Source organism: Paramormyrops kingsleyae, chromosome 21, assembly GCF_048594095.1.
Source record: "Paramormyrops kingsleyae isolate MSU_618 chromosome 21, PKINGS_0.4, whole genome shotgun sequence".
NCBI classification, from domain to species: Eukaryota; Metazoa; Chordata; class Actinopteri; order Osteoglossiformes; family Mormyridae; genus Paramormyrops; species Paramormyrops kingsleyae.
This window is the reverse complement of record NC_132817.1, coordinates 15492483-15520454: the sequence shown is the minus strand read 5'-3', so window position 1 is coordinate 15520454 and position 27972 is coordinate 15492483. Positions and strand designations below refer to the sequence as shown.

The 27972-nt window shown below is 46.8% G+C and overlaps 1 protein-coding gene across 5 annotated transcripts; it reads left to right on the top strand.

Annotated features, from left to right (window-relative positions):
- The first annotated feature begins 1503 nt into the window (after positions 1–1503).
- gna11b (guanine nucleotide binding protein (G protein), alpha 11b (Gq class)) lies at positions 1504–27615 on the top strand. Of its 5 annotated transcripts, XM_023798014.2 has the most exons (8): positions 2131–2535; positions 3156–3214; positions 14117–14301; positions 14537–14691; positions 17099–17227; positions 20982–21111; positions 21418–21571; positions 22075–27615. In XM_023798014.2, exons 2-8 carry the CDS (start codon positions 3202–3204, stop codon positions 22263–22265), a joined length of 957 nt encoding a protein of 318 aa, XP_023653782.1. In that variant the 5' UTR covers positions 2131–2535; positions 3156–3201; the 3' UTR covers positions 22266–27615. The 5 variants fall into 5 exon arrangements, with proteins under 5 accessions (XP_023653778.1, XP_023653780.1, XP_023653782.1 ...); XM_023798010.2 differs by lacking the exons at positions 2131–2535; positions 3156–3214 and adding an exon at positions 1504–1792; XM_023798012.2 differs by lacking the exons at positions 2131–2535; positions 3156–3214; positions 17099–17227 and adding exons at positions 1504–1792; positions 16227–16355.
- The last annotated feature ends 357 nt before the right edge of the window (positions 27616–27972 follow it).

Sequence of the window (27972 nt, the reverse complement as noted above, 5' to 3'; positions counted from 1 at the left end):
GAAACCCCAAAGCCTACATAAAAGCCAATTACATTTTCATCGTAGTTTTTCATCACCAAACATCCAGTAGTGCTACAGGTGCAATTACAAATCCAGAACGTTTAATGGGCTTATTCCACAAAAAAATAGGTCACTTCTTTGCTTTCACTCATATAAAGGATCCTTCCAACGACGAGGATAGTTAGACTACTGGCGTAAGTTAATTAACATTTATTGTCTAACCGAGTTAATTGTTGAGGTATAACCCGCACAAATGAAGGAGCAATATAGCTAATTCATTATTATTATTATTATTATTATTATGAGCTCTCTATGATTACCCGGAGCAGGACATGTTGATACAGGAAATGGTATTCCATATGATACTCATAGTAACACATTTTGGACGATTTTATTTAATAGGCATTTGGCGAGTTGCACACAGAACATAAAGAACAATTTGCAGTTCTCGTCGCATTCGACTCACTTTGAATATCTGCACCCCAGCGCAAGAAACGGGCTCGATCTAAATAGCGTTTCGACCAAACTTGACACTTCTCGAAATCCGCTCCCTCATCCCGCCCCCTTTCGATCTGATTAGCCATACTTCCACATGGACTTATAGCCATTTCGTTTCCTCCTGTCAGTCACGTTGACTGCCTAGACTGGTCCGAGTCAGGCTAGTGTGTGCCATACCCTCCCGTTTTCTGCTCAATTTCTCACTGGGGGCTGAAGGAGACGCGATCACCGGGAAAAAAAAATAAAATAATGGGGGAGAAATGAGTGCGTATAGATAAGTCCCCAATCCACGCTGAGATTCTTTTTTTAACCTGTAAATCTTTCGCCTTCGAGCAAGCAGTAAACGAATGCTAAAATCAGAATGGTTAAAATAGGCTAGCTTGCCGGCTAGCTATCAGAGGCGTCTGTTTTATGTAGCTATCAGCTACTTAGCTTGCTACTAATCAGACTGCTATCTCGCCATATCGCACAGCTTTAAAAAAAAAAAATAAAAAATCGACGAGGGCGTATTTTTATTGTATTTATTTTACCTTCCGTTGAGGGGGATTTTAAGTGAATGGACACCATTTTTGCGGCGGCGCTGCCTTGCTAGTTAAGCGGGGCGGTTTTTTTGGACTCGGTGGCTGGGCGGTCGGTGGAGGGAGCTACGGTGCGGATGTCGCGGCTGCCCGGCGTGTCCCGTCACCTCCGGCGGTGAAACGGGCGGCGGACTGTAGGGGGAAAAAAAGACGCGGCAGAAGCGAGAGTTTGCCCTGGGATTCTCCGAATCAGCGGCTTCGGTACTTAGCGGAGGCATTCGGACACGAAGGCGGACACCGGGGCCTCCCTCCCACTCCCACCTTCTCCGCTTGATTGCTGCCCCCTCCCGCCCCGTTTATCCCTCTTCCCCCCGCTCCTTCCTCCTCTTCGCCGCTCCGCCGAAATTCGCACGCCAGTGAGGTCGGACTCCAGCTCGGCTAGAGAGGACTACCAGAAAGCGAGGCCGCTCCCCCCAGCTCCCCGGCCCCCATCCCCCCACTCCCCGCTCCATCCCCTCCACTCTCCAGGCCATCGTTTTCTCTTCCCGATATCCGGACCGGGGGGGAGTCGCGACTCCCCGCGACCAAGCCCCGAGTGCAGCGTCGGCGCGTCGGCGGAGTCCCGTGAAAAGCCGGGGGGATGACTCTGGAGTCCATGATGGCTTGCTGCCTGAGCGAAGAGGCGAAGGAGTCGAAGCGGATCAACGCCGAGATCGACAAGCAGCTCCGCCGAGACAAACGGGACGCCAGGAGGGAGTTAAAGCTGCTCCTGCTCGGTGAGAAACGGCTCTGGAGAGACTTTACAGGCGCGGCTCCACACGGCCGCTGACGGGTAAACAGGACGGGGCTGGCTGGATCGATAGCCTGGCCGTGTATGCAGTCAGGACTCAGGGTGGGCCTTTCCAGGGACGTTTAAAAATACCTATAATACGGTACGGGTGGCGTGTGGGGACTGGGCGTTATATGCATACGAAGCCCGGCACCTTGTTATGCAATGTCCGGGTGACAGTGACACCCAGGCGGCGGCAAAACGCAGGGCTGCCGGGGCTGACTTTCCCCAACACGGCTAAGAAAATGCTGTATACTGGGGAGGGAAGCTGGTTTTGGGGCCAGTGTTGTATGCTAAAGCAGTCAGGGTTGGGTCTCTTGTATAACATAACATAAACGCAAATTTAGCGTGTGCACGGATACACCCCCCCCCCTAATCGACGCTTGCCACGGCGTCCGTGATTTTTGCGTTCTGTCGGTGTCGTTTTCCGCGCGTTTGCCGTGGGGATATCGGTGGCTCTCCCGCCCTGGAAGACCGTAATTCGCCAGCATTTCCTTTCCGCGTTACGTTGGATTAAAAAGCTCGACTGGTGACTAAAGCCGTGGGGAGCGTTACCGACCGTTAGCGGGCGTTACCGCCAAAAACGCTGGCCCGTGCTGGGGCTCTCGTGTGTATTAGTGTCTCTGACCCGCGGCTTTAGGAATTAATGAGATTTTTTTTGTTTATTTTGAGAATTTAGGGCCCGAAAAGGTAATTTTTGGGTTTAATAGACGTAATACAGTTGAACGTGTTTTATTTCTCGGGAAACCTATCCTATATAAGGGTATGACTGAAGCTTTGTAAGAAGCGCTGAATATGGGCATAGATATACTCGGTTATAAAGATGTGTCCGAGTAGGATTTAAATATCCCCGATGCCTGAATTAATACTGGGCTTCCGCCGGTGGTATATTTGCATGAATCTCTTGAGGTGATATATCTCATTTTCATGGCCTGGTTAAATGGAGCCGCTCTCCTGAACCGCATGTAAATGGCTTTCGGTTAAGATACGGGACGTGCAGGAAACGCGGGTGTCGGGTTCGCTCGGCACCTCTCGGTGAAATTGCTAGGAGATGCGATTTGTCAGTTATCGGCGTGAATGAAGCACCTCGTTTCATATTCAAGAATTTACTTATTGCGCGGCTTTAAATACACTGTCGGCCAGTGTAAGTGGGAGATGGGTGACTGGCTGCATTTGTCAGCTGGAGTTTGCTGGCTCAGGGACTAGGTTTGCTATCTCACTTTTGAACTAGATACTTTATCATGCAAATGTTTTTAAGTGGTAAAAGTGTAGCATTTTCCTATTTAAACATGTTTTTTTTTAAACATCAGCGGCATTACAGATTTTCTTGGCAGCGTTTTAATAACTGCATCACAGATGCATGACAGTGGTGAGTATCATGCAGTATTAAGATTTTATGAGTGTGTGCAGAAGACAAAGTGAGAAATCTGCCATGTTAGACGCAGGGGGTGGGGGACCCGTTGGTCCAACTGGCTGCTCAGTCACCCTTTGTATGGTGACCCTATGCAGGTCAGAGAGAGGTGTTTATGGGGTAGAACTGAAGTTCAGGGTTGATGGCCTTCTCTTTGTCCTCGTCTGTCTGTAGATCAGCCAGTGATGTTGGGTTAAAATTGTGCATTAGGCTGGGTGAACCATCTGATAACTAGCAAAAAAAAATGTTTCAGAAACTTGCAACAAGCAGGAATAGATGCTTTAGCACTTGGCTTTGCAGGAAGTCAGTTAATTTGATTTAGATTTTAAAAATCATTGATTAAAAGCCATATTGGGAACCCCCCAAATGGATTAGTGTAAAAGAGACTGCTTACTGGAATTCCTTAGGTTCTTAGTGGATATGCAGTCATTTAGATTTTATTGTGAGCAATTCGAACTCTTTGTAGAAATGGATATAATATAGGGTAAGTGAGCTCCCTGTATAATCTGATCTTTATTGTTAAAATGCAAGTGCTATAATTCTACTTGTTTGCATCTGGTATTATGCAAGCTTTTAGACTGGAGGAGGTGGGATTCTTAATTAGGCCAGTTAGGGAAGTGATTAGATCGGGGGCAGGGAGCAGTTATTGATTTTCTTACTGCTAAGTGTAAAACTTATTTTATGCATTTTTGTAATTCTCTCATGGGTCCTGGGTTGTTCCCTGCCTTGCTCCCGTTGGTTCTGTGACAGGCTCTGGACCCCTGCAACCCGGTCTCACATAGGACAAGCGGGTATGGAAAATGGATGGATGGATTATTTTATGATGTGTGTTTCTGTTTCATTAACGTGTAATATTTATATTAAAAATGATTTGGGGTTCTTTGGCCATAGTCGTTGGCAATGGAGCCTAAATATGTTGTACAAAATTCTGATTGGCCTCTTTATTTTTTTTTCCCACGAATCGGACCCGAAAACAGATCATCACTTTCTATTTCAAGATTTAGCCAACACTTATCCGTAGCACTTTATGTCTGCTTATATAGTTAGATTTTTGTTCCACTGGGACAGTCCATTTTAAGTGTCCTCATAACAACAGCCGGGACAATATTAGGCCTCAGACTGGCAACCTTCATAATACAAGTCCGTTTGTTCAAATGTCATGCATATAGAAGGAGGGGAACACGGACAGCTTGTTGGGAATAGATGACCTCACAATGGCTGTATGAGCTCTACTTGATTATGGTGTGGGAGCCGGCATGCAGGAAGGCAAGCAGTGTCCACCGACTCATTGGGCGTGTAGTGAGTTTTGGCGACGTCCTTAACAGGTTAACGTGGTTAAGTTGTTTTCTGCTGGTTTAACAATCTCTGCTAACAGGTATTGTTATACCTGCCCCGTGCTTAGGAGTATACAGCCTGTGTTTGCCATGTGTTCAGAAGCCCCATTGTGGCAGGGTCTCGAATACCCCCCTTGGAGGACACAAAGGTAGCCCGTGTGTCGCTTCTTATTATAGCAACATCGGTTCAACGAATTCACCCCTCTTAGGACGTCCTCTGCAGCACGACGCGCATGGGTTTTCCGAGTTTTCCCACCACATTTTGCCCCGTCTTGAGCTTTCGGCTGCCGTGCTGTGTGACAAGCTGTTTCTATGAGGCCAGATCGTAAGTTTCCATCCAATGGAGATACCAGCACAGTTTGTGTGACGTTTAGCCATCTCCCATAGGTGGTGCTTATCAGTGAATGTGTTGGTGGTCTCGTGTTCAAGATGGACAGGGGATTTATTGGCCTGCCGATAGGTATTTGTGTGATGCTGGCGTTGTGGGTGGTGAATATCGTTACCGTAAAAGCATTTGAGGGCAGGAAGTGCATCTGACAGACAGGAAGGTTCTCTGTTCATAGTGTCGCAAAATTCTATTTCTGCTGGATAATACATTGTTGGTAATCATTTGAAAATAAGTACAGCCATGCTGAAAATTTCACCTGGAGACTGTTGATCTGGATCTGCATCCCTGAACCATAGCGGGAGTAAAAAATTGTTTGTGCAGTTTTTATTCCATCTTTTTCTCACCCCACAGCCGCAGACTTTTTTTCTCTCCAAATTACTACTGCACCTGCTCTGAGGCATAACTTTAAATTTATTTAGTAGACATTTTTGTCCAAAGTGACATACAGACGAAGAAAGTTTTGCGATCAAAGAACAGGGTCAGGCAGCATCCAGCATAGGTCTTAGGGCTTTGCTCATCGTCCCAAATGTGCTATAATCTCTTTCATAGCAATGGTATTTGAACCCACGACATTCTGCACATGGACAAGGAGCCCTAATCCACCAATCTGCACATCTCTTTGACAGTCATCTAAAAAGCGATATGCACCCTTGTCTGTGTCTGTGTGTCACCTGTCTGGCTGTTATGCTGATGCATGCCAGTGAAATCTTTGTCCAGCCAGTGGATATCCTCTTTCAGTTACGGTTATGTGGAGAAGGACGATTTGCCACATTGTCCTGAATGGTGGAGTTTCATCTAAAGGCATTTTTACTTTTGGTTCCAAAGCAAATATGTCCTGGAACTTACTGGCATCTCTCTGTAAACGCTGAGAATGGGTTTGGTAATAAAAAGGGGCTGTTCTGGTTTTTAATAAGGAATGTTTCACTATAGTTATGCCGCGGGCTGTAAATGAAGGCTTGCGTCGTTTGAGTTTGGTTATGAAGTGAAGGAATGAAGCCATTTGGGAATTTGTCATCAGCTGGTACGGTCAGCTCGGCTTGTCACTGCAGGCCAGTGTGGTCACATGGTCAGTGTAGTGCTGTTTTAATGTCTGTGCTGCAAGAAACACCGTAGCTGCTGGTCGTGTGGACTAGGCCACAAACTTTGACCAGGTCTCTGAGGAAATTCTCAGAGCTGAGCTTTTATCTTCCTTGAAGATTGAAGTTCATCTTCTACAGACAGGCAGTGTGAAGGTCGATTTAATCGGCTGTATCCCCTAACTCTGTTTATGTAGTAGTTTTTTGGGGGGGGGGGTGCATGGTTGTCTGGTTACGTTTTGTCAGTTGGCAAAGCGGGGTCATGGGACAAGAACTTTGCAGAGGAGTGGCATTCCATGTTTCCCCTCTGGATGTGCAGGGGAAGTTCTGGTTCTGGATGAGCTGGCACCAGTGCTTGCTTGCTTCTACAGGTCCTGTATTCAAGCGCAAATGCCCCCAGCAAGTTCTGTGTCGCAGTTTGTGGGTTTAAGTCACATGCACGTGCAGACACTTGAACTTGCTCGCAGGTCGATGTCGTCGGCCTCTCTCCTTCCCCTTCTCCTCTTTTCCTTCCAGTATCCCGGCTCTCCTTGGTGGAGCGTTTGAAGGTGCTTGTAGTGCTCCTGGCTGGTATAAATAAAAACTGCCACTGTCGGGTGAGCTCCTGTGGAAACCTTGTGGGGGGATATATAGAATCTCCCCATATCCCCTCCTCGGTCCTGGCCGTAGGTGGCTGGGAGTTACAGCAGCCTTGCGTTTATGCACCTACTCACCATTCCACTTTACCAGCTACGCACCCATGGGTGAATACAAGACTGCTGAGGAATTTAAATTAGGGCAGAGACATTATGGAGCACGAAGGCAAAATGCATCAAGAAAAATAAATTCACTGGCACAATTCTGTAACCCTGCTTTTGTGCCTCACAAGCTCTATTGAGGAGCAGGTTGTTGTTCCTGATCGGTAACAGTTCTGACTGAAGTGAATCTGAAGCAGCACGTTTTGTCATCTTGAACTGACCGCAAAGGGGGTGCAGGATGTGGCGAAATGGGTGAATGCCACCCGAATGTGGAGCAGTTCCGTGAGTGGAGAGCGAGCAGCTGAGGGAGGGAGGGAGAGGATCCTTTCAGACTGGTCCTGTGATGCAGGGCTGCGTCCACACTGGGGCTGCGTGAGTGAACCGGTTCATTCTGCCTTTTTTTTTTTTTTTCTCTTCCCTCTCTCTCTCTCCTTTATGATGTGCAGTGACATAGTTAGCCTACAGGTTTAGGTGGTTTTTGAAGAGCTGGTGTTTGGTTTTTCGCCACGCCCTGGGCTTACCTGTGCCGAACAGACAGCCGCCCGCTCTCCGTAGTATGAACGGCGGCCATGACGCGCCTGAGCCGAGAGGCTTTGAGGCTCTGTGCTTTTCTGCCTGGTTGTCAGTCCAATGCCGCTGTCATCAGCACATTCTAACTCTAACGTCAGGTTCTGTAGATACGTTTTGGGTGTTATGGTTGTTAATCATCGGAGTTAAATTTACCCCCCCCCCCCCCCCCCCCCCCAAAAAAAAAATGTGGTAAAACCTGACCTGGGGAGTATGGTGTGTCTGGTGTAAATGGACCAATCAGTGGTTTGTGTGCTGTTGGGCCTGGTGGCCAGGTGCAAACCCATCAGTGCTGGATCGCTACCTATAGAATCCTAAATTTAACTAATTGAGAAGGTAAAGCTGTGTTAAAGATTTGGCAGCACTAAATATGAATTGCAGTTGTGGTGGTGTTTGGTTCAACAGGTAAAATTTCTGTGTGTGTGATCAGAAGATCATCGGTTTGAGCCCTTGCCTCAGCAGAATAAGTACAGGCCCCCCCCCACCAAAGTGCTCCGTGGACACCAGATAAGTGGCCTGACCGGCCATTCTCAACTGTGTGTGTCTGTGTTGCAAAGGAGAGAAAGATGGGATATGTGAGAAGAATTACCACATACCTGTACTCGTACTTGTGCAAATACTAACTAAAGGATTCGTTTTCATGAAGCTGGTCTGAATTTATCCATATATATGTTCAGCAATTATTTATTCAGTTAGAGGTGTGGCAAGGCCACGTGAGTTCTTTATCAAACCCTTAAGCTGACAGACCTGTCAGGCTGCAGCTCATAAACTAGCCACACGCCGCTTGTTACTCCTGCTGTGTGACACCAGACAGCAGCTATCTCCGGTGCGGAGGGGCCTGCTGGTCTTTGCCAAGGCTCAGAGCCAGAGCAGGGACTCGCTTGGCTTGACATGCAGGGTCACACAGCCCACTCTGTGGGATGGGGGTGGGCTGCAACGGGGGTGAAGGTGTGTGTGGTTTCCCTTTGAAAAAAGCCTTAAACAGCTGCTGCTGAGGCTTTGGGGGTCATTTTGGGTCACGGGGGCTTTCTGCATTCCCCTCCATTTTTTATTCTTCCTTTTTGTAACATAGCACACTGCTGCTTGACACAGTTTGTTGGCTGCAATGGAATTTTTACAATGGATCTATATTTTCAGACTCAAAATTTTTTGCTCTGATGGAGCAGCTTCTCTTGGTCTCACATTTTGTCTTTGGGTGTGCAGCCTGTGAAGCATGGCAGACAGGAGTCATGCTATCCCATGATCCAAAGGGTGTTTACAACTCTCATTGCGCCTCCCCCCCCCCCCCCCCACCCTTCCTGCCCGAGAAATACTGTCCTCCTGTTCCACTTTCGTTTTTGGCAAAATGAAATGGAAATGGAAGGTTGGAACTCAAACACAGGACAGTTACCCACATTGCACAAATGCCACAATGTATGTTTTGGAAGGAAATAAAGAAATTCCTTCGGCACATCCAGTCCAGTGAAGCCCAACTGCCAAGATCTGTGCTGTCTCCCTGATCTCTGACACTCATAGCATGGGCCATAATGACTCCTTTGGTTCGGCAGTGGGGAGCACCAGGTCGTCGGGCATCGCGTTCCACGTGAACGGCACCCCAAGGCACCTGCTGAATTTCAATCCGTTTAAGCCCCAGAGCCCTGGGGCTGTTTGAGCGGATGAGCCAGGAGCGTTGTAGCAAACTGTGCTGTTTGATATCCGCCCAACTCGACCGGCTCCAGCTATCGACATGGAAACAGATGGACCCTGGCGGGCCTTTATGTAACAGCTCGCACGTTCGCATCCTCAGAAATGGGTCAGGATGCTTCCTAGCTGCAGCTTGGCTCGCTCCTCGCTTTAGTCTGTTCCACCGAGGACGTGTTGTTTAGCATGCATCCCCTTACGAATATGCATGTCTGTGTCTTGTGTGGTTTTTTTGTACGTCTCCTTTCGGAGATTCTGCTTATGGTGGCTGATATGTGGAAGTTTGTCACCGCTTGGGGTGGGAGGATGTGTAATGGCAGCAGGCTGGAGGAACTACTCAAACCCGTCTGCGACGGTTGGAGTGAATGCTCACTTTGTGGCTGTCGTGCCTTCACTGGGACCTTGCTGCCCATGTCTCTGCACCAGAGCCTTGCCTACGTGCTGCCAAGCACCCAAGCCTTGCGTGTGGCTTTGAGGTGGATGTGCTGTGAAGTGATCAGAGGACCGCCGCTTCCATCTGGGGGGCTAAATTTCCACCATACGTGTTTGCTGACAGAACTGCTGTTGCTGTAGTCTTATGTCATAAACTGAAGACTTCCTCCGTGTGCTGATCCTGGGCAGCTGTAGTGTGCTGGAAGCCCCTCAGATATGCACCTCCTTTTGGGACATGCTGCGGCGATGTGGAAGTGAAGTTTGCCATACTGCTTCGAGTCGAGGAGATCACTGTATCTAATTTTTTTTCTTTTTCTTTTTTTTTCCTCACCTACCGTTTCCACCCATTTGGTGTTAATATAACATGAAATCTGTGGTTTTTGCTTGACTTCTCTGAAATTTGTCATTTTTATTCCTGTTTTCCCATATTTCCATGAATAGAATTTATGGGGAAAATGGAATTTCCCCACGGGGATCAATAAAGTGTCATTATAAAGCTGAATTGGGAGGCCACTTTTTACAATCTAGTCGCTCTGAACTTGCATGCGCTTCGATGGGTAACTTCTGTTGTGTCAGAGGTCTGTTGTCCTGATTCCTGAAGTTACCAGCCCTTTTTTTTGTGAGGTTGTTATACTGGTTCTTATCTCACTTTTTTTTCTCAGTACATCGTAGAAAAGATGTGCACTCGGCCAGAGGAAGTCGTGGAGCAAAGCCCCCTGTTGATCTTAACTTGTTGACTTTAGGTATTTGCATAAGGGCCACCGCAATGCAAATGGCTGCACGGCATGGGATTCGCCGCCGTGGCGTATTGCGACTCGGCCTTTGGTTTAGCGGCTGGGTCTACGCTTTCAGTGCTGCGGTGGGACAGATTTCAGAAGCACGTTACGCCAGTGGTGTGTTCTTTGGCATTTATTTTTAAAAAGCCAGCTGAAATGGAACAGGTCATGATTGGCTGCTGTGAATGTGTGTCAGCCTATCAAACGACAGGGTGGGAGCACCAGTTTTTGTAGCAAAGGATCTCTGAGGTGGGACCTTGTGATGGCCCCTTTACGTTTTATCCTGCACAGGTGGCCATTTATGGAGGCACTTGGGCCCATCCTGGGATTTGAACCTCCTCAGTCCAGTTGTCGGATGTCGATCCAGCCTGGCCAGTGGGCTAACAGGTGCTGCTGAAACACAGGCAGTTAAATGCTTCTGCCTGCGAGTCGGTAGGGTTCCAGGCTTTTCAGGACTGTCTCTACGGCAACATGGGTTTTAAATCCCTCCACCTCCTACACAGTGCCTCGCGTCTCTCCAAGCGCCGCGCTGCCGAGACTGAGCGCGCACACTTCTGCACCAGTGTGTCACAGATCCGCTGCGTGAATGTGTGTGCGTGTGCTGGGGGTTGGGAGAGATTCTCCATGCGTCTGTTTGTTGGGAGGTGAATGGAGCCTGCTTGGCCCCAGTCTTCAAGTGTGGGATGCGGTCGGTTTCCTCAACTGCGTAGCTGGGGAGCAGCCAAGCCGCCTCCTTGTGGCCACATGCGTGTGAGAAGTGGCTTCGATTAATGACTGATGCCAAGTTAAAATATTAGGGGCTGTTGATTCAAAATGCACTTATCGACTAACCCTTGACATTATTATGGTTTTATAATCTCAGCTTACCCTAAAAAATGCAGATAAGAGAGACCCACAGAGAGCCGCCCAGCAAACGGCTGCCTAATTAGTAAGCAGCTAACTGGCCAGCTAAAGATGAGCGTCTGTAACACAAAGCAGCTGAGCTGTACCTGCAGTGGTACTTCATCCGCTCAGTTGGCTTGCGCAGTAAATCAGGATCAACCAACTTTTCTTTGAATCGGCATCGTAACTTTTTTTTTTTTTTTTTTTTTAATAAATGTAATCACAGCTGAAATTGGCTGTGGCTTCCTGTTCGTTAAATTTAATGTCAGGAGGCAGGAGGAGGGGATGTGAGGCCAGTAAACAATAGGGAAACGCATTGTAAAGGTGGGGGTCGGAGCCGTTTTTTGGGGAGTTTTGTTGTGGGGGACTCCTCTGGTTCTAGCATTATTCTCTTACTCTAACGCTAGCTGATAGACAGGCCAAGGAACCCTCTAAAGGGCATTCAGAAAAGCGTGTGGCCCCAACATCCTTTTGGAAGGAACAGTCTGTCTCCATCCTCATGGCAACCCCAGCCCTCAGTCCGGTGCCATGTTTATTTGTCTCCGAGGTGGATTCGAATGGGAGCATGTGTGCAGTGACCCAGTGTGACAGCGCTCTGTGGTGCCCGTCCAGCTGCAGCGCTGAAATGTCCCCGAGCAGGGGAACCTGGCGCTGCCCCTTGTTCAAGCGCCAGCAGCGAGTTCTGGGTGAAAGAGCCCCCCCACCTTACATAGCTGGCCTAGAAGTGTTTGGTGATCGGCGTCCGCCTTTGCTTCCTCACAGCCTTAAATGTTGACTTTGCTGTGCCAGTTAACGTGGCTCCATCTTGTGTTTCTCCTCTAGAAGGGTTTTTAGGATGGGCAGTCGTCTGAGAAAATGCTGCCATTGCTTTCATGTATGAATTCCAGCTTTTTAACACCGACGTTGATCAGAAGGAAAGATCTTTGTTTCCGGTGATGCTTTTCAGTAGTTCTGTTCGTTTTTATAATGCCTTTAAGAAACCGAAGTGGTAAATTTGGCTGGATTATGATCTTGGGCAGAGTAGCCGCCATGAGCGGTCAATCATATTTGCCATCTTTGCAAAACAAAGCAGGTTGCTGTGGCGACTAAAATTGCTGTGACTTCAAACAGCGAATGTAGGTGCATGCGTTTCTCGCACTGCAAATATTTGGTGTCGGCCCGTTTTCTATTTGCCGTGCGGTTTCTGCCGGCAGTCAGCGGCAGCTGTTGTGCCTTTATGGTTTAATGTTGAGGAGGGAAGTCGTCAGGTGCTTGGAGGTACGTGTTCCTGTGTGTTTTTCATGTGTCACTGTGTGCACAGGTGTATGTGAGCTGGTTGTCAGGTCCGACTGAAACTCCCTCCCCCATCCCAGCCACACACACAGAGGCCTCTTTTTTTTCTCCCTTATTTTCTTTAGTAGTGGGTAGGTAGCATAGCAGATCATAGCATAAATCTAAAGGAAGTGTGTGTCAGTCTCTCTGATTTCCCTGGTGGGTCTGTCCTGGTGGGGGCGCCCTTTTCCGGTGGCGCTTCAACTCCTGTCCTCACCTCCGCTGCCCTTTTCGTGTGGCTGTGTAACAATGTGACCCTGGTTGGAAACCCCCCCCCCCCCCCCCCCACCACCAAGCATCATCATGCTTAGAACCAACCGGAAGATCGAAAGCTCGATTTGGAAAAAGTTGTGTCTGATTTAATGGAGATAATGATTTATTGTTTATTACAGTCTTATACCTAAGGGGCTATGCTGGCTGTTCTAGTGCATTGGTGAAGAATGATGACATTGGACTAGCTGTCAAAGGTTTCAGAGAATAAATATGGTCAGAAAAACCTCCCCCTCCCCCCCGTCCTTTTATGCACTCCTGTGGGGATTTGATTTAAACAAACAACAATCGCCAGTGTCTGCTTTTGACAGGCCTGACCTGAAGCTGCCCTTCACTTTAGCATTGGTAATACTTGTGGGGGGGGGGGTCACTTTCGATGGGTGTGTAGATGTCGCATGTTTTGCGACAGCGCTGGTGAATGCGTACTTACATAATAGCGCACTCGTACTCTTCTGCAGCTTGGCGCGGCACTGCCAGCTTGCCATATATAGCTGGCACTGTGGGTTACATGGATTATGTAACTCTCACACACATAACCTCTCGGGCTGCGGAGCGCAGTGTATAACGCCGGAGCCGCTGAGGTGTCATCTCCCAGACGCCGATCTGATGGGGGGGGGGGGGGGGGGCTCTCCGTTGGTGTGAAAGTCAGCCCGCTGTTACCATCCCGAAAACAGGGCCGGCTTTGCTCTGCGGTTTCGTCCACATCCATGGAACCACCACGGGCACCACACTCTAGGATGGTGTATGACATCCGCCTGTGCATTACCAAAGCAGGACTGATGGCTTCTGTATGGCAAATAGAAGGATTGAGGAGAGAATTTACTGGAAATGTGGCCTTGGTGCAGGGCGGGGTTCCTTAATGCCGCATAACATGGATCCAGCGTGTCCTTTCGTACCTGGGCCTCCTTCCACCTGTTTTTCTACTCCTATGCGGTTGTTGTTTTTGGGCTTGACTGTGTTTAACCAGTAAGTAATTTCTGCGAAATTATTAGAGAGAATGAAGTGTCTGTTGTCCACCCCCACAAGGTCATCTTGACAGCGTGTAAGTCAGCCTGTCGACCTGAATGTCAGCGAGTTAAATACCTTCAGTAAAAAGGATTTTGTTCTGTGGTTTGGAAGCACAATATCATTTTAGAATCCATTCCGATGGTGCATTAAACAAGGAGCTTATGGTGCTCTGACACGATAGTTTTCTGGTATGTTGATAGATCAGCATTCAGTTTTCATGTTTTCTTTATTAAAAAATATAACCTGATTGGGACATGGCTGTAACTACGGTCCCAAATGTTTATCTGGTCAGCTTTGAGGTGGCCTGGTCAACATGACGCCTCTGTTTCTTCCCGCCTGGTACTTCGCCGTGCCGTTTTTTTGTAATAACGTCGATATGCTGGTTGCGTGCATCACCAGGCACCGGAGAGAGCGGAAAGAGCACCTTCATCAAACAGATGCGCATCATCCATGGCGCCGGCTACACCGACGAGGACAAGCGAGGCTTCACCAAGCTGGTGTACCAGAACATCTTCACCTCCATGCAGTCCATGATCCGTGCCATGGAAACTCTAAAGATTCAGTATAAGTATGAGCAGAACAAGGTGAGCCTTTGCAAGAAGCTTGCAACCTAAGATCGTCACCGTAAGAATATCTTATTTTTTGGATGATTTATAGCTGTTTGTTTTTGATGATGATGTTAAACCCATTGAAATTCAAAAGAAATTTCATCAGTGCTATAAGTTTTTAATGTGTCTGTAGTGTTTTATTATGGTTAGAAGCTTGTAGGCAAAATGATTCATTTGCATGCCATCTTTTGCTTACTTCCCGTCTGTCCAGGCTAATGCCGCACTGGTGAAGGAGGTGGACATTGAGAAGGTGTCATCCTTCGAGCAACCCTACGTTAACGCCGTAAAGATGCTGTGGGCAGACCCTGGGACCCAGGAGTCGTACGACCGCCGGCGGGAATACCAACTCTCTGACTCCACCAAATAGTACGTACGGACGACAGGGCGCCGCGTGCTCGCCGAGGCTCGAGGTGTCGGAAGGTCAATTGAAAGTCGATGCCAGTCACTGTTCTCAGCCCGGCAAGGTAGCCGGAAATCTCTCCATTCTGCATGGCAGCCTCTCAGGCCGCTTTGGCTTCTGTTTGTGTGCCTTGTTTAGTTAAATGTAGCACTGGTCCTTGGCACAGCGGAGTTGCCCTGTGATCCATCTTACTAGAGGGGCAACAGCTCCACTTCTGATTGCGGCCATGGTGCGAGAAACGGCTCTTCTAGTATAAGGGTCTGGTTGTCGTCGCCAGGGCGACCCGCTTTTGACTTTGTTCTGAAGAGTTTGGAAGGATCCCTGACTGTTCCGTGTTGACAGGCAGCCTTCGACTGCCAGTTTCGACCTAAAAATCCCTGGTTACTGTTACCTCATTAGTGGCACTTCAATTACAATGGGGCACATTTAGAACAGAAGGCCCCTTTTCAGGCTGGCGGCCCATTCGACGGTTGATTCTGCTGGAGCACAGGCCATAAGCAGAATCATTCCTATGCGTAGAAACTGGCAGGCTCCATGTGGTTAGTCACTAGCTGGTTGCTGGTCGGCTTGTTGAGCTCTGATGATAATGGGACTTAAGTTACACGGCTGTTTGAATCTATTTATTCCCCTGTTTTGTGTCAAATCTCAGAGCTGTCTTTTACTCTCTGGGTGGAGTCTAAAACTACCCACCTCCCCTCCCAACCTCCTAAACCCCCCGCTGATGCGCCAGATTGGTCCTGCAAGTTGTGCGAACCAATTGCAGGGCAGTTGACTTCCCGCAGGGGTAGTGCTTGGCCAATCAGGCCATCCCCTCCCACTAAGGCAGAAAAACTGGGACAAAGTGAGTGGTGCCAACACTGGGAGTTGGGGGAGGGGGGGGGTTCATTCTGGCCTTCTGTGGATTGGGGTGTCATCTCGACGCAAAGCGCAGCATTAATATTCAAACCCTTCCCCAAGTTCGTTAAACATTTGTGCTACGTTAGGGCCAAAATGCTTAGATCTTACTGATATTGTTAGTTTAGTTCCGATTGCATCATGGATGTGTCCAGTTGGTCAGTCAGCCTGTCTGTCAGTGACCTCAGCGAGACTGGGGGCGGAGCCAGTGCTTCCGGGCAGATGGGCCATCACTGGCAAGCCATTCCAGTAACGTGTGGAATGGCGGAGGGACGCCGAGCTCCTCTCTGCAGCACCTTGTCGGATTAGTCTGCTCTGCCACCATGTTGCTCTGTCAGCTGTTATGAATATGATGAAGCCATTTCTGAAGTGGCAGTGGACTGTATGATTTATCCCAGTTTTATTCGGTTTAATACCCTTTCCGATGTGCTACATGTGTTTGTCTATATATGTGTATATAATTGTATGTCGGATGTATTATAGGTTGTATTCTGTTTTTGTTGTGTATTTTTGCATCTTGTGTCTGTTTCTCTGTGTGTGTCTGGTGAGTATGTGTGTGTGTCCACCTGTATACATATATGTAGACTTTTCCCCCTTCATTCCACAGCTACCTTAGCAGTTTAGAACGCGTGTCTTCAGCGGGGTACATCCCCACGCTGCAGGATGTGCTGCGGGTTCGAGTGCCCACTACCGGCATCATTGAGTACCCCTTTGACCTGGAGAATATAATCTTCAGGTATCGGTGCAGAATGCTGCCGTTGCCACCCACCGTCATGGCCGCTGTTCCCGCTGCCGCCGCTGCTCTCGCGACTGCTCTGTTGTCTGTCCAGCCGCCCCGGGTAGCCTCCCCTCTCTGAGCTCGCGCCCAAGGCTTGGCTGCAGTCCCAAGCTCCAGACCTGCATTAGTTCAGCTGGTGAGATTCCCTTGCTTATCGCTAAATGTGACATCCTTCCAGCTGTTTAGATTATCCGCGAAGCCGCTGAAAAATGCCACAAAGGGTCTGGACGATTTCCCAAGTACGTGGGAAGGAAATTGGCAGCCAGTAAATGCTTAAATAATTCATACTGAAGATGGATGTGCTATTAAGCGGAATCATTCATTCGATCAGGCTTCTTGCTAATCGCTTGTATAGGTCATTTGTGAAATTTGGCTTCATATTCACCAGGTCTTGACTGACGGGAAAGTGCTCTTCTAAATGGAGTCTGCAGGCACCATGCGAGTCTCAGGGAGGCGGCTGGCGGTAGGGGGGCTCGGTGCACACTTTCTGAGAGATCTTGGGGTTTACTTACTGGTGGTGGAGGGAAGCAAAAGTGCCCACCCCCGCATCTCTTAGAATGCCACGTGTTGTGGCCCATGAGGGCTTCTCTACTCCAGGGCCGGACCAAACCACTTGCTCCAGTAGAGGGGCAGGGGGCTGCCCTAACTGCTGTCATACTTCAATTTTTTTGTGTTCTTTCTGTATCTCTCCTTGTCTATAGCTATCTAAGTGATGTGGATCGTATCGCCGAACCGTCCTATCTGCCGACCCAACAAGATGTACTTAGGGTTCGCATACCCACCACAGGGATCATTGAGTACCCGTTCGACTTGCAAAGCATCATTTTCAGGTAGAAGATGCCCACGGTTTACAAACTCTAGTCCTTTCGTTTGTGTGTAATCCAATGTGCCTGTGTAGATGCTGCCCATGCATTTATGCATGTCCTGTATCTTTGATGTCAAGTCCTCGATGCTCTCCTGGCATCCCATCGCGGGATGCGTTTGGAGACGGAGTCGGACCTGTGTGTCGAAGGCCTGTGCCGGTCCCCTTTTTTTCTTTTTTCTTTTTAGCCATTCGTCATGCTTCGCTTTCGTTTTGCGCCTCCCTGTTCGTCGTTTTTAGGACTTTAGCACCCCTTCGCCCCCCATTCCCTGAACAGATATTATCTCCAGCCCATCTAGTACTACTTAGCATGACATACATTTTTTTTTTTAGCCATTTGTGTGTGAGATTTTCTCCTCCCCCCACTCCCCCCGCTCCTGGAATGTCTTACTCCACTGAGACTGGGCTCGATTTAAAAGCCGGCGCAGGTTTCCAGTGGGTATTGTGGCTGATGTCTCTACGTTGCCGCCGTAGAACTTTCCCGGTTTTCTGTCCCTAAGCCTTTGTGGCCTACGGGGCTATGGGTCAGCAAGATGTGTATGTGTTGTTAGGTGGTACAGTACTGGAAGTCTGGGGGGGCAGCATTGTGTCATGGGATAGAGAGGCTGTGCGGGAACTGGGATGCGTGGTGGTCAGCCGTCACTGGGAGGACCAGAGGGATGCTGCTCCACCACTGTAGTAACTGGGTCTATGTCTGCAGGATCAGGAGGGTGAAAGCAGGTACTGCTTGATCGCTCGGTCGCACGTAATTTTTCAGCAAACCTGATGGCTCTTAAAGTCCTCGGAAAAATGACCACCTTGAGTATTCCCTTTAACATAGTGCCCTTCTGCACTTAAGGCCCTCCCTACAAAATCCTCGGCCCCCTCTGTTTCTCGGAAACTTGCTGCTTGAGCCGTCTGTCTCGTTGCTGAAGTTGGGAAGTAAAGAATGACCCCCCCCCCCCCCCCCCCCCTCCATCTCCTCAGCTGAGCTCGTCCTACATCGGCGTGCCCATCCCTGTAAGTAGGTCACACAGCTTCTCTACAGGAAACGAGGTCGGCTGATGTGAAGGAGTGTTATTTTCGGCAGGCTGTTCCTAGAGGGGCCCCGTTTGTCGGCGCCCCCGGTGGCCACATTGGGCTGAGGTAGAGTAGAGCCGTAGCAGCCTAGCGGGTGCTGTCATGGAGATATATACGCACAGAGCAGAGGTGTCCATTCCCAGACAATGTAACTAATATAGACTTTCATTAGAAAATAGCAAAAATATAATTAAATAGTTTAAATTGTAGGCAAGAGCATCTTGTAGCCAATGTAGACGGCCCATGAAGAAGAATATTAGCTGGTAAGGAACTACAGTTATGTAAAGCAACGAACTTGGGTATTATAGAACGTAAAGGACGACATTGTGACAGTTATTCTTGATGATTTTTATATTTGTATCAGATATTAATAAGCTATGAATTCAAAAGTTAGAGAGACAGAGGGGGGTCATCAGTAAGGGAATCTTTGCCTTAAGCCGCGAGTGAAGCAGTAGAGTAATCAGGGTGGTGTGGTGCTTGACAGGCGGTCATGGGTTCAAATCCTGTGTCCACCATTTGGCCCTTGAGCAAGGCTGTTAACCCTGAAATCTCCTTGTAAATCTCCTTGGACAAAGACAGGTGGACATTTCAGGTGCAGAAATAAAAATCCAGACCAAGATTTTGTTTCAACCAACCAGCTGAGTACTCTTGACTGTGCCTCTTTATGCTCAGCTCGTGGTTTGAAACAAAACATTGCTCTGGATTTTTACTTTCTGCACCTGAAATGTCCACCTCTGGACAAAAGTCTTGTATACAATGACGTAAATGAAATAGTGTGTCACCTGATAAAACAGGCTTTGTTGTTGCCTGGAGGTTCTGACTGGTTCCCTTATACCCGCTTTTAGGGTATTCCAGCGTTTTTTTAATGGGCTCTGTTCTGTTCTTCATGTTTGCTTAATTTGCACCAGATTGTTGCAGCTGGACCTTTGTCTCTGAACCTCAAAGTGCAGGTGTGTCACACAGCCCTCCCTGCTGGGGGACACTAGTGCTCCATTTCGACTGCACTTGTCATTTGTGGGACTTCTTCCTCAACGCCCCCCCCTACCCGCCCGATCCAGCAAAGGTCTTGGCGCTTTAGCTTGGAGCCAGTGGGCTGATTTTGCTTGACTGGAAATGTGATCCGTGGACCACAAATGACTGTTAGAGGTGCCCTCTGATGTCACCACCTGCCATTCTGCCCCTTTCTTTTCTCACCTGCCGGATGCTGCACCTCTTCATACGCTGCTTGGCTTGTGCTTTGGACACTCACTGGGGAAATGGGCGGAGCCCCGTGCATTGTGGTCCTGCTTCTCTGTGTGCCTGGGGAATGGGTGGGGAGGGGAGAGGAGGTGGGCTACATGTGCTCTCTGCCCCCCTCCACCCCTACACCAACACACTTCAACTCATTCTGACGTGACTCCATTTGGGGTTCCTGATTGGCTAACTTCTGCATTAGTTTTGGGTAGAAATGTTATTTGGGCCCAAGAAGCTTCCCGAAAGTCTGGTAGTACAACCCAGAAATTCAGAGCCCTGGGTCCACACCAAGAAGGTGGTTCAAATCACTTTGGAAACGATGATCTCACTATTGCCCATACAGACCTGTTTAAGGTCTGTTATATTTTCTTTCTTTGGGAGCCAGATAGTCTTCACTTACTGCTCGTGAAGTCAGCTAAGAATGCTTCTTGGCGCTGAATTGGAAAAACATTATCAAAAGGACAGTGATCTTACTCAGGCCAAACTGTCAGGAGTATCTGATTTCTGGCTCTCAGATTTTCGCTTGTTTGCTCAAGTAAGTCGATTCAGTGATTTTGAAAAAAAAAATAATTCTGTAGTAAGAACTGTCCTTCTGTAGGTGTGTTGGTTAGTGGTTACTGACAAGATTGTATATTAATGTGTCATTAATAGTATTAGTCAAACTGAAATCCACGATGAGCAGCCACATGAATAGGAAGTCAAGTACCATTCCTTACCTCCCACCCTGTTGTTTGATCTGTTTGTTTAGAGGTCTTATTGTTTGACTTCATTGTTTCATCCCTGTATCCACATTATCACTATAGTAAAGTTTGCAGACATCTGATATTTGTATACAGCAAGGGGACCCTCTTGGTATCTGGGTCCTGTATCACGAAGCAGGATTTCTTACTTAAATGGATAACTTGTTGGATTTTAGGTAGCCGATTTTAAACGGACTTCATCTTCGTTCACTTGTATTTAGCCCAGGCCACCTTAAATCCACCTTAAATCCACCTTAAATCCGACAAGTTTTCTTGCTAACCCAAAAATCCTGCTTCATGATACAAGCCCCTGGTGCCTAGTGCGGTGTGTGCAGGTGAGGAATGGCTGCCTTGTTATCCCTTCACATCAACACACACACACACACACACACACATATTCGAGTCTGACCCTAGGTTAGGCTATTTGCATTAGAACATCTCCTGGTTTGGATGGACCCCTTTGTAATAATATTTTTGCTTTGTTTCTCGCGTCTTCGCCCCTGGCATTTCTCCTCTTTCCTATCTCCTTTCTACCCTCCTTCATGTTTTTTTCTTTTACGCTTCCTTCTTGTTTTCCCTCTGTCCATCCCTCCCTTATCCCTTACCATCTTGGTTCCCCATGTCCGTCCATCTTCTCCTGTCTATGTTGGTGCCTCTTCTCATTTCTCTCACACACGCTCGCTCTCTCAGGATGGTGGACGTGGGAGGTCAGCGCTCCGAGCGCAGGAAGTGGATCCACTGCTTTGAGAATGTGACCTCCATCATGTTCCTGGTAGCGTTGAGCGAGTATGACCAGGTCCTGGTGGAGTCAGACAATGAGGTGCGTCATTTGGCTTGAATCCCTTCTTTACTCCACTTGTCTCCTGGCTAGATAAGGGCTGTGTTCCACAGCCGGATCGAGACTGGAACTGCTGACCACCTGTTCAGCAGAATACCTGCATCAGCATATCTGATGACATTCATCTGTGCTCAATCTATCTGTATTGGCTATCTAAATGTTGAGATCTTCATCATCCAATGAGACGGCTAGCTCGGTAACGCCATCCTCACCACAGTATGCCTGCTGACACATTTCTTGTTTTCGGTCTTTTCATTGCTTTGTCTCTGCCTCCTTTTCTGTCCTCAGAACCGTATGGAGGAAAGCAAGGCGCTGTTCAGGACTATAATCACGTATCCCTGGTTCCAGAACTCCTCAGTCATTCTGTTCCTCAACAAGAAGGATCTGCTTGAGGAAAAGATCATGTATTCCCACCTTGTTGACTACTTCCCTGAGTTTGACGGTGAGCCCTGAGTTGTTTAATGGTTTCCCACAAAATTTCAGCCTACGGATCGTTCTCCTGTTCATCGCACGTTCACACCGATGGAATGGTGCATGGTGCCTGAGGCTGAAGTCCACTCTTGTTTTTTTTAAATGGGGGTGTGTTTCCACCTTGTGGCATGAGGAGGTATTGCAGTGTGTCCCAGAATTGACGGCTGCCCAGCAGGGAATTCATTACAATTACAGTGATTCATACAGAACATGCAAAAGAATGAGGCTAGAAAATGGGCTCCAGAAGCTACTGAAAGCAGGACTAGATGTTAAACTGTAGATGCTCTGCTGAGCTGCACTTAATGATATACATGTTGTTCAGCGTCTTATCCTGGGTGCCTACGCACTGGGAATATTGAACATGTCATTTACTGGTAATTTGCTACATATATACTGGAGTACTGTGAAATTTTTTAATCATGGGTGGTGTATGTACTCGATCACTTAATAAATGAGCCCCCTCCCCCCCCCCAGGCCCACAAAGGGATGCCCAGGCTGCCAGGGAGTTCATCCTGAAGATGTTTGTCGACCTGAATCCCGACAGCGACAAGATCATCTACTCCCACTTCACCTGTGCCACCGACACGGAGAACATCCGCTTTGTCTTCGCCGCCGTCAAGGACACCATCCTGCAGCTCAATCTGAAGGAGTACAACCTGGTGTGAGCGGAGAGGCACACGCACAAACGCACGCACACACACTAACGCATCAGGCATGAGTACGTCCGCTCACACGTATTTGTGCTACTTCTGTGTGTGTGTTCACACAAAAATACACCTACGACTGCCTAGGCCCACCTACACCCCACGTACTTCAGTTCCACTCTTCCTGATATATCATTTCCTTTATTATTTCCTCTCCAGTTTTCAAAGTAATCTTCACCCCCCCATCCGTCTCGATGGCAGCTGAAGTCAGTGCCAGCCTCTCGTGTCTCTTCCCCTAATTTGATCGACGTCTCAAATTTGTCCGAGGGTGAAGGCTGAGGCGCGAGTGTCTAAATTTTGCCCTGTCCAAAATGGGGGGAGTGACATGACAGCTGTCAGCTTCTAAGGGCTGAATCGGGAGCTGGCATGAAAACTGGAAGAATCATCCTTCACCCTTCCCACCCCGAGCAAGAGGGGATGGAGTTAAAGGCGGTAGGGTGGCTAGGGTGGAGGATTATGAGAAATTTAGGTGTGGACAGCAGTACAAAACATTTTTGAAAACGTAAACATTAATTTGGAAACCACACGGGGCTTGAGTATGGTGATTATAGCAAAAATGGCAGAATACTTTGAGCACTGAGGTGCATTTTCTTCCACGCGTCTCGCTGACGGCTAGATCTCACCTGTCATCGCCTGTGTGCCGCCTGTCGTTGAATGTAATTCAAGTGTGAGCGTTGCAGGAGTGTCTGCATTCCTACGTGGGGACACCGAGCAGGAAATGGAGAGGGAAATCGAATCAGTCCAATCTATATGTATATTGCTGAGGTTATTTTAAAACAAATTTTAATAATATTGCTATTACTACTACTACTACTACTTTAACAGATAATGTAATTAATTAACAAAGGAGTAGAAATTTGAAAACAATCATTAGAAAGCACTCCAGAAAATTCGACAAGAGGAGCTCGTGGCCAGGAGCTTGATTAACTTTTCAGATTCTGTAATTTGAATTCCATACTTTTTACTCTATGTATCTGTACTGCCATCTTGCCCCTGTGATGCTTCTGTTTATCTGTTTGAGCCACCGACACTTTCTGAGCCCCTTCTGAATTTCACACAGATCTGGGGCTTTTTGTGTGTTTTTTTTAAAAGACTTCAGCAGTGGTTGTCCCCTGGTGGTGCGCTCAGCCTTGTAAACATTGACTGGTTTGCAAGCTCAGTCCAGCGTGGAGGGACTGTTTTCTCTCCTTTTTTTAATTTTTTTTATTATTGGTCAGTTTCCATTGCCGCAGTTTTGCCGGTTTCTGTGCTGTTGACCGTCTCTGCCGGAAAGCATTCCGCGCTTGGCTTCGAAGCCGACAGGAATTCGTGAAGGACTGTGCGGCACTCTGAACACCCTCGTGTTCATTTGTTTTGAGGCTTCGTGCATCTAGTTCCCATCCAGAACAGCAGTGGTACTAATTGTACAGTCTTTGCTGTGGCGATAAAAACTCATTGTTTTTCGGGGAGGAACCAATTTGTCGTTGAAGGCTGCAAAAGTAAATAGTGTGTATTTACCTGTGAATATACATGTACCCACTTAAGTACAGAAAGATTTGAGGGGCACCATTTTGGCAAAAGATGAAACACCTCCCACTCATTATCATTTTGTTGGTTTCTCCCCCTGAATTACAATAGTATATTTACTGTGATTATTCCCCTTTTAATGTTGAAGGTATATAGAACAGTCTGTTCTTATGTACAGGTGACTCCAATTAAAAAGCAACATGCAATATTTTCAAAATGCCTGCCACAGACTTTGTATGTTTTGTTGTGAACCACCAGGTAACTTTTGAAGTTCTATGGTGACTTCCGTTTTAAATTAAAGTTCCGTGGCTTAAAATTTTAATTTTTCCATTCTGCAATACTATGAGAAGTGATTTTTTTTTTTTTTTTTTAAAGGAGAGTAAAGAATTTATCTAATTTATGGACCAGATTTATAAATGTTGTTAGATTAGTTTCCTTTTCATATTAGTGTTCCCGTCTCGCTCAGAGACTGGGAAACCGAGTCTAAACTGCTGTAAAAACCTTTGAGCGAATCAATCTTTTTCTTTTTTTCCCACTTTTTATTACAGTTACAATGTTCATTTTATTGTAAGTGGCTTCTGATCTGAAGTCACAACTTCTGTCTGAGGGTGGAAGATTAATTTCAGCTGTTATAGGGACAGTGCTTTGTGCAACTATAGGAAATATACAAGAAATGTAGGTAATTTTTATTAGTGGTTGAACTTTTGTCTGGTCCTTGGAATTTTGTAATTTAAGATTTTTTTTTTTCCTTTTTCCATTGTAGTTTCGTTTCCAGTTCAGATCCCACAACTAGCATTTGCTTCCTGTTTAGAGTAACTTGTGCAGAAAGAGGGTTATTTTGTCTTGCTATGTAATTTCAGGTGACTTCTCATTCATTTTCATCTCAAGGGCTACTTACTGCGTAACATTGTAAAGAGGAAGAGATTGAAAATTTGATGGATTGCCAGGTGCCATTTATACGGTTCTGTGTCAGGAGATGGGGATCTGTGTTATAGCACTACAATGCTGCAGACTTAGCATGCAGCAGCATGTGGTATATTGGGAAATCTGGTTAAAATTTTATTTTCAAGTTGGTCCTAAGACTGAGACCGGCTAGTTGGCACCGCAAATGCTCCAGTTAACAAAAGTAAAGCCAAAAACAGTCAGTGATGGCGCAGGTATTCTGTGAGGTCAGCTGGTGCAGGTTAAAGTTTTCAATCTTCTGTCTGACGTTGCTGACACTGAGGTCTGTCCAGCTCAGGAGGGATGTTCCACTTATCTGGTCACAGTGGAGGTCGACATTTTCTCAGCAGGCTAATGGGGGGCTTTGGGTTGGGGGCTATGTTAAAGTGGGGGCAGAGCACAGTTTTGCTACTCAAAAGCATCTGTGTCGTTTCCAAAAGGCACAAGCTATTTTCTTGTACTCGCCCATAGATGAATGCCTTTGCACGTCTGTGAAGTACTCTCCGTGCCAATGAACTTTACATAAGGCTTCCCCCTGGGTCTGGGCATGGTACGGCCCCAAGCTGCTCCGTCACGCTTTCTGCTTCTGCTGACTTGAATAGTAGACTTGGACAATGCTATGCTGCATGGGGGGGAATGGGTTTATGTCCGAAACAGCGTCTCATGGTTTGCCCAAATACCAGACCACCCCCCCCCCCCCACACGCACACACACATGCCCCCATGTAATGTTCACTTGTGTTGGTGTTGGTCTAAGCTGATGTTTGCACTAAGCAGGACCGTGGGTGCATTCAAACATTAGTCGAGCAATGGCCGTGGTGACGTCCCCTTTCAACTCTCCATTTTGACAGTTTTGAAACCAGTGGATTTAGCACGGCCTGTACCTGCGCCCCTGCATTGAGGGTTGGGAGAAGGGCAGCTTGGCTAACTTAGTTATGCACTTTTTAATTTACCATGTCGTGCGAAACACTGCAGCGAGCGTCAGCCTGAGGATTCTGAGCAGCGTTTACCCAAATGGTAAGACCTGGTAGAATCGGATGCCTTCAGGGGCTTAAGTGTGCTGGCTTTTGGAGGGAGCCAATCAAAAGCAGCCTTCCAGCTTTTCACAGATGGGTTGGTCTGCTTGGTAGATCTGTGATGTTGCCTAGGGAACTTCTACCTCTCTGAGCGGCGTGGCGTCCGGAGTCTGAGTTGGAAGTTGTAGCGAACTTTTTTTTTTTTTTTTTGAAGATAAGCACACTTCATCACTGTTTATCTGTCGAGTAACGGCATAAAGAGCAGCGGACCAGAATAAGAACTCTAAATTCCTGCTTATGTTCCTCAGAACACTATTTTCTTCACGCGCACCATCACCTCCTGCCATTGTACTTAAATGTGCTTGTGAACTTCTAAAAGCTGCCATTCAGTTAAAAGTAAGACACTAGACAGTTTGAGAAGCCCCTAAAAAGTGAAACTTTAAGACATCTAGCAACACTACAATTGATTCTAAAAACTAATTTATACTCTGTAATAATTATGTTGACGATAATAGTTATATATGTAATATATACTTATACGTTTTTTTGGCTATTCACTGATAATGGAGACTGTTGTGTGTGAGGGTGTTGTATATTTAGTTAACACTTAAGTCTCCACCAGTTTTGAAATGTGATATTCAGTTTACCAGAGGGCAAACCCTTTTACATGCACTAAGCCAGCACTGAATGTTGTAAGGAACTCTGAACTCTTTTGAAGGTGAATCTGCTTCAGAAAACTGGGCTGGTGACCCTCTGATTTTTCTTTTGCCAATTATGTTAAGTGGACTTTACCTGACTTTATGATGATTATCTGTGTCCATTAAAGTGTGTCAAGGCCAAATTCGCAGTATGTCAGCCATTTTGTGCAGTTTGCTGTAATGATTCAAAATGGCTGAAGAATTAGTGGCAATACAGTTACTAGCACCAATCCAGTCCTGTATTGTACACTGTTTGTACTTTTTACCCCTCCCCGCCACCCCCCCCCATGTATAGTGACAAAATTGAGCAGCGGCTTTAGTACAATCTTGTGTTCAGTCCTGTACCCTTGGGGCTGCTCCCTGGACCAGGCCTTTGGTGCTAGTCCAAGCCGGATCCATCACTGGCTCGTACATATGCATCTGCTGGTACCGCCTCATGAGGTTTTCGCATTTTAACTGATGGATTTGACAGTTTGCTTGAGATCCACTCAAAGGCTGTGGATTTAAACAAACTTAACATGGTGTTTTTTTTGTTTTTGGCTGATACATTACCTGAACACTATTGTATCTAGGACCACGTAATCTTTTTTTTTTTTTAATGATTTAAATATGTAGTGCTGTAATTTTTAATTTCCGCTTTGTTCTTTTTTTCTCTTCTCTGTATACCAAATGTAAATGATGTACTATAATGAGTGTGCCAATCCCCTATCTTTGTAGAGTCAGACTCTTTACAAGTGCCAATGGTGTGGAGATCATCTGTGGGCCTGTATATTTTATGGTCCAGTTTTTAAAACTATTAAAAACACTAGATATGTGACATACAATAGATACATGAGAGAAAAGGACTTTATTCTGTATTTAAGATTAAAGAAGAAACTGCTGTTTTTAAAGGACTGTCATTTTAACTGCATGTGCTGTTTGGGTTGGGAGGGGGGTGTCAGACCAATGTATTAATGCAAAACCCTGATGAAAAAGGGTCATTTGTTATTGATTTACAGTATTTTTAGCCATATTTCTTTTTTGTATTTGTTTCATTTCAACCACTGTTGCCTGAACCTCATTCAAACATGAAAATGATTTTCATAGCCTTCTCCTAAAAGAAAAACAATTAAAGTATCTGTTTTAAATTGGAATAAAATTTGTTCCTATACTTGATTGTCTGTGCTTTTTTTTTGTAGTGACCTCCATTCTATCAAAACAATGTTGCATGAAATACTGAACCTATCAGATGAGCAAAAGATCACCGCAGTGTTTTGCTGTGTGGCTTAAAAGATAAATATATAAATAAAAAAAATCACACACTATATAGCTGCAGTAGAATGTCAGGTAAAACTTGCTGGGTAGTCTGGACCTAATTTTACAAGGTAACAAAATAGTCAAAGTGATTAATACTGTTTCAATTGACCAATGCATCTGAATTACTTAACTGGACACTTGGGAATGATGATTCAAAAACTGAATAACTTAACATGACGCTGAACTGAGAGTCGTAACAGTAATTATATAT